The 14,056-nt window shown below is 37.1% G+C and overlaps 1 protein-coding gene across 7 annotated transcripts in view; it reads right to left on the minus strand.

Annotated features, from left to right (window-relative positions):
- Positions 1-276: 276 nt before the first annotated feature.
- The window catches only part of LOC108969624 (collagen alpha-1(XVIII) chain), a 396,591-nt gene continuing 382,811 nt past the window's right edge, over positions 277-14,056 (minus strand). For all 7 annotated transcript variants that reach the window (XM_018934460.1, XM_018934459.1, XM_018934458.1 and 4 more), the window contains 2 exons: positions 3,332-3,559; positions 277-995 (listed from right to left, as the gene is read on the minus strand). In XM_018934460.1, coding sequence (XP_018790005.1) covers positions 935-995; positions 3,332-3,559 — 289 coding nt within the window. In that variant the 3' untranslated portion in view covers positions 277-934. The remainder of the gene's footprint in view (positions 996-3,331; positions 3,560-14,056) is intronic.

Raw genomic sequence — 14,056 nt, forward strand, 5'->3', positions numbered from 1 at the left:
AAACTATAAATTATTTGTTAAAAAATTAAGGTTCACTTTAAGGCTAAAATTTTTAATTGGTTTACAGCCGATTTTAAGAATTTTGCAATAAATTTTCATTATTTCCTTTGCAGCTTTCCGTGCGAATTTGTGTAATTTTTCTATATTTTTCCATTGGTCTGCCAGTTTCTCATCTTTGCTCGTTTACAATGCATTACATAATTATTATATAATATGTATGACTATATTTTCCTTAAACTGCTATATAATATTTCTGAATTTTATAAATACAAAACAATAAAAACTATTGAAATATTTACAATTTCACACATAGCACAAGTCTACGCATGTGTGTGTGTATGCATTAAGAGACATTAAAAATCTATGATTCGAAAAATACAATTACAATTTCAGTTTTCGTTTACACTTACATTTCTAAAGTAGTTACACAGAAAATTAAATAAATATCATAACTATGTAGGAGTATGAAGGTTTAACTATATGTATGTATGTATGTATGTAACTACATGAATACGCTTGTATGTGTCTATAGTACATGCAATGAATTAATCTCACACACATATGTAGATGTGCTTTTATTTATATGTGTTTGTATGTAAGTGTGCAATTAGTCGCTAGTAGTACCAATCAACTGTAAATACAATAAAAACTTCCACAATTTGTCGTTAACCGAAGGAAAATTCGTAGTTTACTTAATAATTAGTTCATATGCTTCTTCGTAGTGTTGTTGTAATAAAAATAAATCATTCACTCGTTTGTGAGTAGTTACTGATTTGGCTTTTGATGTTTACAATTTTAAAATTCAAATTTAGTTGGGCGATTTGCTTTCACAATTTCACTGGTTGCGTTGGTGATGATGGTGTAAATGTTGGCGCCGCAGCCGAAGCGCCTTGCGAGCGCGCTGCCTCGGCGCATGTGTGCGTGAGTAAATTTTTCAAGTTAGCACCTCTTGCAGGTGACGCGCGTATGCCTCCGCCGTATGGAACTCGGGTTCGCTAAAATGGCGATAGAGAGAGATTTACTAAACATTTTAATACTTTGTAGGGAGGCATAACTTTCGTTTCCATAAATAAATCATACATATACTATATACAAATTTCTCGACCTATTTTTATTTAAATATATCGTGAATTTATATTACAATACTTATACTCATTCACACGTACTATATGTGATTTCTTATTAAATCTATAACACGCGATAATACCCTGTTTTCGGGGTGAAGAGGATGTACTAAGTTGGCCTCGAAGCGTGTAACATCCAGAAAGAAGCGTCGGTTTCGCCGATATCAGACAAATATATCATATATAATTATATCATACTTATGTAGCTGCCACACAAACAGCCCCTTCAAGATCCCGTCCTTGTATGAGTTGTTATTTAAGACAATGATCTCCGCAGAAATTATTCAGATCTGAGCACTATATGATATAGCTGCCGTACAAAGTGAACGATGAAATTGAAGCCCTTGTATAGAAAACTATTTTTCTGACAGGGTAGGTAGGTAGGAGCACTTAATGTGCCATTTTGATACACTATTCGTAGAACCTCCTGCATCTGCTATTACGTTTCACATTCTCTCTCAAACCATTTAGAGGTTTCTATGAAACTACTAAAGTCCGATATGATTTTAGGGGAAACCCGTTCAAGGTTTGGTGCTTGATGGATCCCAAGTGTTTTGTGTCGGATCTGTGCTACAGCTGGGCATTCGCAGAGAAAGTGGAATATTGTTTGTAATGTTTTTCTATCTGTTATTTGCAACTTGTTGAAATTGTCTGTTTATCTCCTTTGATCGATCCTAGCAGGCTTGGTATTAGCTCCGTCTCGGATTCGTTGCTCGTCTGCTTTTTCGTTACCGAAAATGTTCCTGTGGCCGGGAACCCAGATCAAGTGTAGTTGGAGATTGTCTTCTATTGAGCTTAGTGCTCTCTTGCAGTTGTGAACTACGCTGGAATTTGTCATGGGTGAAGACATGGCCAGGAGCGCCGCCTGGCTATCCGTAAATATAGTTGCTTTATGTACATTCCCGTGGTTTTCTAATAGAACTTCGCAGGCTTTTTCTATGCTTAGTACTTCCGCTTGGAAGATGCTAGTCCAGTTCGGTAGACGGTTGTAGAGAGATATGCCTACATCAGCGGAGAACACCCCCGTGCCTACTCCCCAGTCTATTTTGGACCCGTCGGTATAGACTGAGATGGTATCCTCCTATCCTATTGAACCTCTTCTCCATTCTCGTCTAGATGGCATCCTCACGTGGAAGTGTCTATTGAAATCCAGCTTTGGGAGAATGTAGTCTGAATTATTAAGGGCTTGTTTAAGATTACACTATGCTCAGTCGGACATGACCTGATTGGACCAGTAATACCCCCACATGCTGCTCTTTGTATTCCATTTAACGGTTTAATGTTGTATTGTTTGTTTAGCGCTGGTCACCATACCAGAGCTCCATATGCATATCCGTATACATCCACATGATTATGCTTGGTTTGAGGCTCCAATTCTTGTTGACGATTCTCTTACAACTATAGTAGGCCATGTATGCTTTGTTTATTCTTTTTTCTATATTTATTTGCCAGGATTGTTTGGTGTCAATCTCCGACAAGGTATAATCACGAACTATTTTTCAGGGATACAATACAATCTCCGAAAAACCAGCTCAGATCGGATGATGTATGTATTCATTCACCATATCCCTATGTGTCCACGAATATGTGCATTATCAAATATATGTGAATTATTATATTCCTACGGCGAATCACATTTACTCTTTCATAAATATAGTAAATATTATTTATTATACATACATATAAGTATATATATATGCACTTCATTTGTAATTGTGAAATATGGGTGCGCGCATGCAGACTATATAGTATAAATATCATATATAAGCTTTGTTCTACCGACAGCTGTTCGAATGAGCGCGTATTCAAATATTTCCAATTCAGTATGAATCAAACACACAACTATAAGCATACACTGGAGTCAAAGATCATCATCAGACATAGCAACGTGCAGACACACACACAGTGGCAGATGTTGTATGTGCAAATTCCATACATTTGCCCTCTCCCAGGGGCTGCATGCGCGTGTGTCTTGCGTTGATTGTAAGCTATTGTCATTTTGGTGATTTCGCTGCGTTAATCCCCAAACACAATTTCGTTTTTCGCACTCCCCTTTGTTGTGGCAGCTACAGCGCTAACAATACACATATGTGCTTATAACTACACACACACACACACGCATGAATATACTCAAACGTATACTACGCAGCATTTAGGCATTAACGAAGGTGTGCGTGGGTGTGTGTGGTTGTGTGGTCGGTGCTTACCTGTCGCTGAGATCGCGCTTTCGCCTTCTGTCCTGCGACAACGCCTCCACGCAGAGCACAATTAATTTGCTATCGCAAGTTTGTCGCTCCTGGTCGAGCAGTTTGTTCCCCAGCAAATTGCTTGCATAACCGAATTTATCTATGGAACTCGAATGCCAGGCGTCGCAATATGTGTCAATCGAACGCTCACCGTTGGGTAGTGAACCGTGCCAAACGTGCTTTTGTGGCCTGTTAATGAAAAACGAAGCAGAAAAAACGCATTACGTAAAGTTCAAGTGAGCGAATTAAATATTTATGCAATAACTGGGATGTGTGCTCACTTGCACATGTATTAGTTAAATTACATTTTGGTGAAATTGAAAGTAAATTTGCTTTTACTTGACAATAATATTAACTCTGTAAATTTATATATATGTTTGGATATAATTTAATATAATAGTGTGGTTAAATAGAGGCTATATTGCAGACATTTCTGTGTTCGAAGAGCAGGGTTGAATGAAAGGTTTAGTGTGTGGCATTTGTGTGAAACATATTTGTAAGGACTCAGTGTCCTTTTTGATTATATTTATTTCAAATTTTTGGTGTTTGTTTGTTATTCACAACCAATTGGCAGCTCTATTGTTTCATATGAACTTTTGTTTATAAAAATATGGTCTGGACGGTTCAGAAGGAAATCAATCAGAATAAGTCAGAAACTCGAAATCACAGAGATGGGTTTTTGAAGTGTGCGAAGCTCATCAGATATCCGGCTATTCACTAACCTGCAACCTTAGCATCATTATGGAGAATTTCACGGTCCTCTAACGAAATAAAAGGTATGTGAAAATGTGAAATAAAAAAAGCAGGTTTCTATATTTTAAAGAGGCTTTTTCTGAGAAAACTAACCACAGTTATGTAAAAGTAGATTCTTGGAGTGAATTGAAAACTAAAGTTTTTTCTACGTCAGGTCAACATAAGGTAGAATAATAATTTTTTTAATCAATGATTTTTTAATGTGTCCCGAGTCCGTCCGTTCGTCTGTTGGTACGCGAACTAGGCAATCAATTGCTGAGATATTGATTTGAAATTGTGCGCGCCCTTTCATCTCCAAAAAACGGCTAATTTGTTGACACAATAATAACATATAGCTGCTATACAAATTGAACGACCGAAATCAAGTGCTTGTATGGAAAACTTTTTAATTTGAGAAAATACCTTTAAGAAAGTTTGTATAGGTTATTGTCACACACAGGAGAAATTTCTCGGATCGGAAAACTATAGCGTATAGCTGCCATGCAAACCTATCAAAATCAAGTCCTTCTTAGGAATATTTTGTGAAGGTGCAACTGAAGTTCATCATTTTTCTTGTTCAAATAAGTTTTGAGGTTATATGAAAAATGTGTAATACACCGATCTCTTTACTACCTACATCTTTTTTTACATTTGTGACCATTTTGAAGGTTTTTGCGTAACAGAACTACGGCGATCAATTTTCAAACGAACATAGAAAATGTTGTACAAATTTAGAAAATCTTTTTTAACTTTTCAGATTACTATGCCGATTTAAATGACTGACTTAACTAAGTTTTTTTAAACTGAAATGTTTATTTTATAAAAAAAAGTTTGTAATTTCATTCGTAAATTGTCTCCAAACGCACAAGTTAAGCAATTTTACATTTTTCCCAACCATTTTTAGGCTTGTCTCTTTTCGAACTCAAACAAGTATCGATCAAAAGATCTTTGTATATATATATTTATTTTCCCTTGGTTATATTCAATGTTAAATTGCTAAATTAATCCATTATGTGATTCCGAAGCTAACATATTCTCAGACTTGCAACTATTCTGTTTACTTGTATTTAGAGTGAATGATAAGCTTTGGTAAGTTGGGCCAAATTGACAAAACGGGTATGTTTGCCTTGCCACTTGGTTACTCGGACATCAAGATATTACTTTAATGAATTTGCTCGAGCTCATGCACACATGCACACTTATATACATGTACATACATACCTACGCGCTCAATTCATTGGCTTTGAATGTACATACAAGGCAGTTTGTAACTGTACATTTGCGTCTCTAATAAATAATGCAAAATGTTGAATGCTGCATATGTATGTAAATACGAACCGTTGTCGCCTGCATCCTATATTAATAATACGTTTATGGATTTTATGGAGATAACTCTGTATATATAGTATATATATATCTCTTTACTTTATGATATGTCTTTATATAGGTATCACTTAATGGAACCTGAATGTATATTAAGCCACCAGCATTTAAGTTAGTATGAAGGTCTAATAGGAGGTTTAAAGATATGTGTGTGTTTGTGTGTACGCATTCAAGAGCTTTAGAGTTCAACGAAATTATTAACCCAGCCAACTGCATGCATATGTTAAAGGATATCTCTTCCCTTTATGATACGGTAGTATACCTCAATAGTATCTATATAAATTATTCCGGGAGTTCGTAATATTTAAATATCTACAAGTTCTCTAAACAAGCCATATTACTGACAAAGCATGTGACCTTTGATTCTGCCGGTTCTTTGCGTAGAGATATGTCTTAGTGCTTGTGGGCGCAAGAGTGTATAGGCATTTATGCTCATATTGCTGCTAAGGCCCACGTTGCTCCGCTTGCAGCGGTCAGTGTCGCCCAGGTCATTAAGATATTTTGATAACATTGCGTCTTGTAATTGAAAATACACACATACATATATAATTAGTGAATGTCTATACGCTGCTAGCCCTAATACTCAGTTGCCTACTAGTCAGTCAAGTTGTAAAGTGTGTCTGTATAGGACGGATTGTTGTAGAAATGACATACACTTTTTTGAAAGGGAGGCAGTTCCTGCTAGTTCCTATAACTTATTAAGTCTTTCTGCCATAAGCGGACTGCCCTAGTGGAGAGCCCTTTTATAAACAGTTAGATTTCTTATGAATCTTATATGTAAGTACAACTAAATTTCACAATTAGTCTCTACGTCGGTAAATGCAATTCAATAAGCTACCGCAGGCTTTTGTAATGATTTCCATGATTTTGTAGAACTTCTTGGTGTACTTGCGTTCCAAAGAGATGTCAGCAGTTATAATTATTGTGGCCACAATGATGCTATGTGCAATTTATGGCTGAAATGCATTGCTCAAGAGCTCAAGATATACATACTTATATACACACACAAGAATATATACGTGTGTAGTAAACACTTGCAGATTATGGTGAATTAATGAAATTTCGAGACACATTCAAGCATTCACTTACAATGGCTACACTATGTAATTTTCGATTAAGTTTATACAAAAGTCTTGACCATTGTTGAAAGCTGCGTCTTTTATGGAGTGGGTTTGCCAAGGTAGATAATGTCTGTCACCCACTTTGCTTCCACCATTGGTACCGCATTAAATATTTTTGGTCCTTATAGAGATGCATCCATTATAACGGAATATTGTAGCTAGCACAACGGCAGTATGTAGATTTGCTAAGTTACTTAGACTTGGGTATTAAGCTCGTAAAGCTCATTGTTCTGTTTGCTATAGTGGAGATCCTTTGGGTCGGCTCTCAGCTTAAGTTGTAGGAAGTCACATGCTAATATGAGTACTACCATGTCGTTCTTATATAGTGGTAATTTCGTTCGTGGGGAGATAACTTTACTTCCCAATTGATAATTGAGACCAAATAATGTACTTCATGTTAGCATAAGTGATCCAAATAAGGTCTGGTAAAAAATACATTATTTTTCAATTGATAGAAATATAATTCGTAACCTATATCTCATATGTAGAGCATTAGGAAGATAAGATTTCGCACTAAGAAACTTTTCATATGGTTTATAGAACAAACTCCTAATTTGGACCTATTATATTAGCAATTGAAACGCCTGAAGGAAGTATTTGCTTAGAAGCGGTCAGCTTTGGCTAATAGAAGAGAAATTATATTCCAACAGGGCAACGATAGGCAAAACACATCGGTTTTGATTCCCCAGAAGCTTCGGCAGCTTGTTGGGAGGGTCTTGTGCATCCAGGTTGTAGTTAGTCCCTAGCACGAAGTGATTTCAACTTGTTCCTGCCTTTTGGTGAATGACTTTGCTGGTAAAAAAAGGTTAAAGAGAAGCTAGTGAAAATCCACTGTTCCAGATTATTGTCCATGGGAACGAGATTTTCCTTGGGAGTGGCATTATGAATTTACTTTCAGAGTGGTAACAAGTTATGAAGTAAACGGTAAAAGCGGTTCGTTTTAACAATGAAAAATAAAACCTTCAATTTCAGGCAACAACAAAGAATTCCTTCTTACTAAAATCTACACTTTAGATTTGAAGTGTAATATTGTTTTTGTTGTTCATACTCGCGTACCATCTGATCCAAATGTAGTCTAATTAATTCAAAATATCGGCAAACAAAAGTTAAAAAATCATTTCATAGAAAAATATTTGCAAATTATCATTTAAAACACATAAACCTCTGGGGGTCGCTAGAACAGCATAAACCAAGTGTTTGCGATATTGATAAAGAAAAAATAAATATCCGCACTCACTTCGCCACAAATATGAAATGTCTCATAAATAGCGAGATATGCTGGTGCCTCATCACCTTGGCGTCAAAGCGCGCGGAATCGCACCATCCACAGCAGATGGACTTACAGCGTTGCAGCGCGGCAGGCATCACAGTTCATCTCTCATGGCAAACCGCTAGCAGCAGATGCAAAGGAGCGCAGGCGTCTGCTGCTGGTGATAGTTAAACGTTAGCGCTAGACACTAAATGAAGCCGCACACACACACATACATATGTACATGTGTAGTAGTTGCATATTGTACACGAACTTACACACTCACTTGTTTGGTGTATGTGTGCGGTTGGATGCAACAAGGCGGAAGCGCTTCACTGAGTTTGCTCGCGAAGACACAAGCCAAGTCAACGAAGCGTACAGCCATTCATTCATTCATTCGTTCGTTCGTATGTTCGCTCATTCGTGCGCTCCTTCAACAGCAGATGCATTTATAGGTCAGCGAGGATACACGCTTATGGGTGCTTAGCGAATTCTCAAAAGAGCGTGCATTCATGCATATCTAAAAACAAGGAGCCGCACCAGCGAAGAACAAAGCCACAGACACACGCACACATACAAAATTTTCTATCTCTGCTCGGTGTGCCCGCATAAGTGCAGAATCCGCCATTTACAAGAAAACGTGCCCAAGAGGCAGTTGCCGCACAAACATCCATGTGCATACATGCGTGTATGTGTGTAGGGGCGTAAAAGGTGCACAAAAATGCTCTGGTAAAAGGAAAGAATCATAAAATGCTCGTATGCTGAGCCGAGTTGAGTATGTTGAGAAAAATCAAGTGTAGCGTGTTTACACAGTTCATTACGACGAATGTGCCGCAAACGAGCAACAACAACACCAACGCCAACAAGAACAAAGTGCTGCGTTCGTAAGTTGGTGTGAAAGCTCTTAATGGCTGTGGCCTCCATGCTGCCAGATGTCGTGCCGGCGAGGCCGAAGTGCGCTGTAGTGATTATGACTGAGGAAAAGGATAAACCTCAAGCCAAGAGACTGACTTGAGCAGTCGATACTCTAAACACTCTAAGATCCCTCTTGATTTCCCCACAGTTCGGTGTAATGAGCCGTGTGTAAGTATTTTTGAGTGAATATGTTTTGGAGCGTAGAAGAGTGTTTTGAATGCAGGGATAAACACATTCCAGCGGAAAGTCCTATCAGTCAGTTGGATGAGTTTTGGAGGAGTTTTTGAAGAATTATGACAGACGTTTCTGCTTTTCTAGGAAGTATAAGTGGAAAATATCACATAATGTGTCACATGTCTTTTTGAAATACATAAAGAGCATTCAGCGCTTGACTGACATTATTCCACAAAAAAGTCCAATAATTTTGCAAGCGGTTTTGATTGGTACAAATTATTCAAAGAGGAGTGAAACCCAATTCGAAAAATCCAAAATCACTTAATTTTTTCGAAAAATAGCGTCGCGTTATTACTGGCCATTTGTCTTGGATCTATGTTTACGATCCAGAAATAGACGATAAACCGGCCGAATATCCTACAAAGGTGAGCAAACGCCGAAAAAGGAATGCTATTTGAGTATTATGGGTCGACAGCGCTTGGGATTCGCACCGCGATAATGCAAATATACAAAAATACTGTGGACTTCTGGCCATTCAGTAAACTCAGACGATTTCTTCTTGGAAACCGTTTTGAGTCGATAAAAGATATTATTCAAAAAAGATATTTCATCAAATGAAAAAATTTTGCGTACATGCATTTGTTTCCGATCCTTCAGTTTGTAAGGCTGCTTTAGCATAAAGTGGTCCGATATCGGCCGTTCCGACAAATGATGCTGTTCATGTTTGGAGAGAAAAGGAAAAATTTCTTATATCAAACAATGACGTACTAGTATGCATATGTATAGACAGACGGATGTGACTAAATCAACATAGTTCGTCACGGTGTTCCCCTTTATATATACTTCATAGGGTAAGGATCTAAAAAATGTTCATTAAGAACACTAGAGAACTTAAAATGCATAGGCTCTAATTTTAGCAAAAACACATTGAAATATTCCAAATTTGAACAAAAAAATTAACTGCATGTTAAATGAGTGAAGAAAGTGCTCTCGTTGGAGCAATAAAACTAAATATCTTGCTGACAAAACAAACTTGGCAAACAAATAGGAACAAAGGTCGGAAGAAGAAAAAAAAAAAAAAATACACAAACAAAAAGCCAAAAGGATATGCACAGGCGTAAAACTTTTGGAAATGTATAATTGCGCATCAAATTGTGTGAGCTAGTGGAAGCAAAGCAATGAAAAGTTATATACACACATATATGCAGATAAGTTTATACATGTGGTAGACAAAACAGTCTGTACAGTGGCGCACATGTTACTTATACGCCGAGGTGTCTCTTTTCAACGATTACAATCATTCATGCGCCTATCTCAGTGACCATTGTGTGTGACATGAGTCGTAAAGAAATTATTCAATTATGTAAAAGAGTTTTTCCTTTTGGAAAATGAACTTTTGTTAAATGCATAGCTAGTGGAACAAGTTGGTCCACACTTTCGGTTGTTGCTGTAGATTAAGCGTGGTTATTCAAAGGCAAAATGGGACTATTGGAGTCGGCACCATTGTATGTGGCAGTTGAGTGAATAAGTGTAAGTGAATAAGAATTTCAAATAAACTTTAACATGCGTAATTTAACTGAAATGACAACAATTATAAGCAAGTGTGCACGCAACATGAAATAAGGGCAAACATACGCACACACATACACAAAACTTGAGTGAGAACATTGCAAGTAAAGTAAAAACATTTGTGGATATGATGTTTCTGAGTAAAATTGAAGTTTGAGACTCTCACTCGGTTGGGTATTTATATTTTCGGATATTTTTGGGTATCTCTGTTCCTATCCATATACATATATGTATATATATACATAACCATATAAGCAGGTGCTCTATGCAGATGAGTGAATTTATATGCAAGTGAATGTGTTTGCACATAAATAGAATTCGTAAACATTAAATGGGTAAGGAAGTGGCAGCAGCGGCGGAAGAGTAAGATTTTATGCAAAGTCAAATATTTGAGTGTGAGTGTGTTGAGCGGATTGCAGGTGCGTGGTAGTCGTGTAGGAGCTTTGAACAATGCGCACGCAAAATTTGCATATGAAAATTTAATAACCGGAAAGATGAAGCGATTCTCAAGAAGAATACGGAAAGTAGCACACAATTTATGTGACAAGATGCTTGGCAAATATCACATCACTAGCGTAGTGTGTGTGCGAGTGTGAGTTCATGCATTTGGACGAAATTGAGGGGTGAAAAGTCCGAAATAGACTGCTATATTTGATTAAGCTTCCATGAATTAATTTGTTAACTCAAATATTTTGGCTTTTCAATTTGTGCTGTGAATGAGTTTTCCAAAAATGCTTTTTGGCTATTTGCATTTAATTATGTAAATATGACTTGCTGTGTCCATGAGTTAAGTCTAATGGCATATGAATATACTCGTACTGTTGTCAGAGTATCCTTAGTTGGGTTAGAAGTAATGAAGGTTTTGGCAAATAAAAAAAAAGGGTATAGACTGAATACGTCAGACATATTAAATTTTATCCCCGGATAATATGAGAGACTCATCAAGTAAAATTGCCCGACTCCATTTCTTCCATTTCTTCCATTAGATTCTTTAACTTTCCAGTATATAAATCAATAATGAATTAATATATCAGGATAAAACGTTTTATGACTAAAGTTGCGTAAATCGAACCAAAAGTTGTCAAGCCCCTGTGTACGGAATATGTGGATCCAGTGCTTATAGTTGACTTTTTAGCGAAAATATCGGCCAATATTTTAGATCAAAGACCAATCAAAGTCCGCGATCACCGGAAATTCCATCGAAACTGTGCGCGAATTCATCAAAAATCAGCCGAAATCATATTGAAATTCATGGAAATGGAATTGAACATGTGCGCACGGTTAGTTCCGCACAAATTGACTGACGACTAGAATACAACATTCGAAGAATGATTAATTGACCAAAAATAACGTTTTTACAATTAACCACTCCCCGTATTCACCTCATTTGGCACCGTGCGACTTCTTCCTTTTCGGAAAAATGCATTTGCCTATGGAGGGAAAGCGTTATGGAGACGTAGAGGCCATTCAAAATGCTTGCACCGACATACTGGCGACCATACCGGACATGCTGACATGCTTTTGGACCGTGCAAACAGCTGTATTGAAGCAGAAGGAGACTATTTTGGATAAAATAAATTGATTTCGCCGAAAAGACAATTTGTTCAGTTTTATTTAAGTCCTGTTTACTTTGGAACGCACCTTGTATCATATATTATATAATATATCGACCAATGTGAGTCATCTACATAAAATCTACATAGAATTAATAAGATAAACCTTACAAGGGTGCACATTTTTGAATGGAATGAATAAAATCTGGTGAAAATTCGGCCAAGACACCATATAACTTGTTAGTTGTGTGCTTGAAGGTACTTCGCTGCCCTTAATCCGTGCAAGTTACGGGAGTATATAGTTTTCGATTGTACCCGAACTTAGTTCCTCCTTACTTCTTTCTTATTTGTATTGATTCTTAACCTCAACTGCTCATGTCTCTTAAAAATTGTCTGCTCGTCTGTCAACTTCTCTGACCTCCTTTAACTTTTCCCGCAAAAGCTACAAGCCAACGACACAGTTCAGGCCTCAACATTTCGTATCTTTGTCGTTCGACCCGTCACAGTGGACTCAGCTGTTGGACAGTTGGGATTAAGAATAAATTGAAAAGTGGGACAGGTGACAGTTAAAATTTGGTTGTATATCACCAAAAATAACAGTACATTTAATGAATGAACCGAAAGTCAGCCACATGACGGTAGTTTACCTGCGCAGTTTTTTATTACCCAAGTTAGCGGAGTTAGACAATTTGATCGATACAATTCAGTTATTAAACTTCAACTGTAGGAAGAATGAAACAAGTTGGGTAAGTTGCAGGCATTTTGATACGAGTTTCAAAATGTTTCCTTATGCATAAGCGAGCTTGGAATTCCAGGAAAAATGTGCGTCTTGCATGAGCATAAATGCATATGTGATGTTTGGTTAAAAACAGGCTTAAGAAATTCTCTATCTGTACTGCAAAAAGCTTTCACAAAATAATATTGCTTTCGCTTTACCAAAATATATTTATCCCGAACAATTTTCCCAATTGACTGCCACAGCACTCCAATATCGTTTCTCTTAACCGAATAACTCCAGCATAATAGCGCTTAAATACGAGTGAGAGTCTGTGCCATGGCAACGAGGATGAAACTCAACTTAAAATGTCAAAATTAATTTGGAAAGTAATTAATGAACAAACTTTTTGTGTCAACATTTTCGTATACACGGAGAGCGCAATCCAGTGCTTGCTACATTTGACCTTTGTAGCCGAGTCTCGAACTGGTATGCTTTGCACACGGCACTATTTAGTGCGAGTATTGCAAAAGTTGCACAAAAATCCTTTCGTAAAAGGTCACCATCACATGCTTCAGAGCTTCAGAGCTTCAGAGCTACAGAGCCGAAGTAGCTACTTGTTACACTTTCGTACGTCTCAGTTCTGCTGTCATTTATAGTTTCTTCCCGGTCGTTTAGTTGGAATTTACTTTGTCTGCACAACATTCGGCAGCGGAGGCAGTAAGAGAGGCAGTGGCAGAGTAAGTGTGGGCGTGGGGAGATGGTGCACTGCTGCCATTGTGTGCGTTATTCTCATTGTAAGCGTCCACGGTCATTAGCAGAAATGAAATGCGAAACATTTTTCGTAACATCTTTGAGTTTGCAGTTGCTGTCATTTCTATCGTTTTTCGTTGGTCCTTTTCGCTTTGTTCACCGCTGGTCTTTTGCTACGACTGTGTACACTTGAACAATGTGGTAATTACTTTAGGTTCTTCGAATGATTTTTTTTGTCGCTTGCTTCGTTTTTTTATTGGAATAGTGCATTTTAATAAATTTGTACAATTTCGAGATAATAAACATAAAAATTTTATTGGAAATATTTTTTTTTTTTTTATTTTCGCTGAATATAAGAAATTTGTAATACAGATTTCCAACTCAATACAATGCCATTCAATATAAAAGCTTTGTCATTTTGTCGATATATAAGCATTTCAAACAGCAAAATCTAGTTTTAGTATTTCAGGCATTTTATATTAAACTTCGCCCTAAAAGGGGGTTTTTTTCTATAGAAGTAAA

The sequence above is a fragment of the Bactrocera latifrons genome, unplaced genomic scaffold (assembly GCF_001853355.1).
Source record: "Bactrocera latifrons isolate USDA-ARS-PBARC rearing strain unplaced genomic scaffold, ASM185335v1 scaffold_26, whole genome shotgun sequence".
NCBI classification, from domain to species: domain Eukaryota; kingdom Metazoa; phylum Arthropoda; class Insecta; order Diptera; family Tephritidae; genus Bactrocera; species Bactrocera latifrons.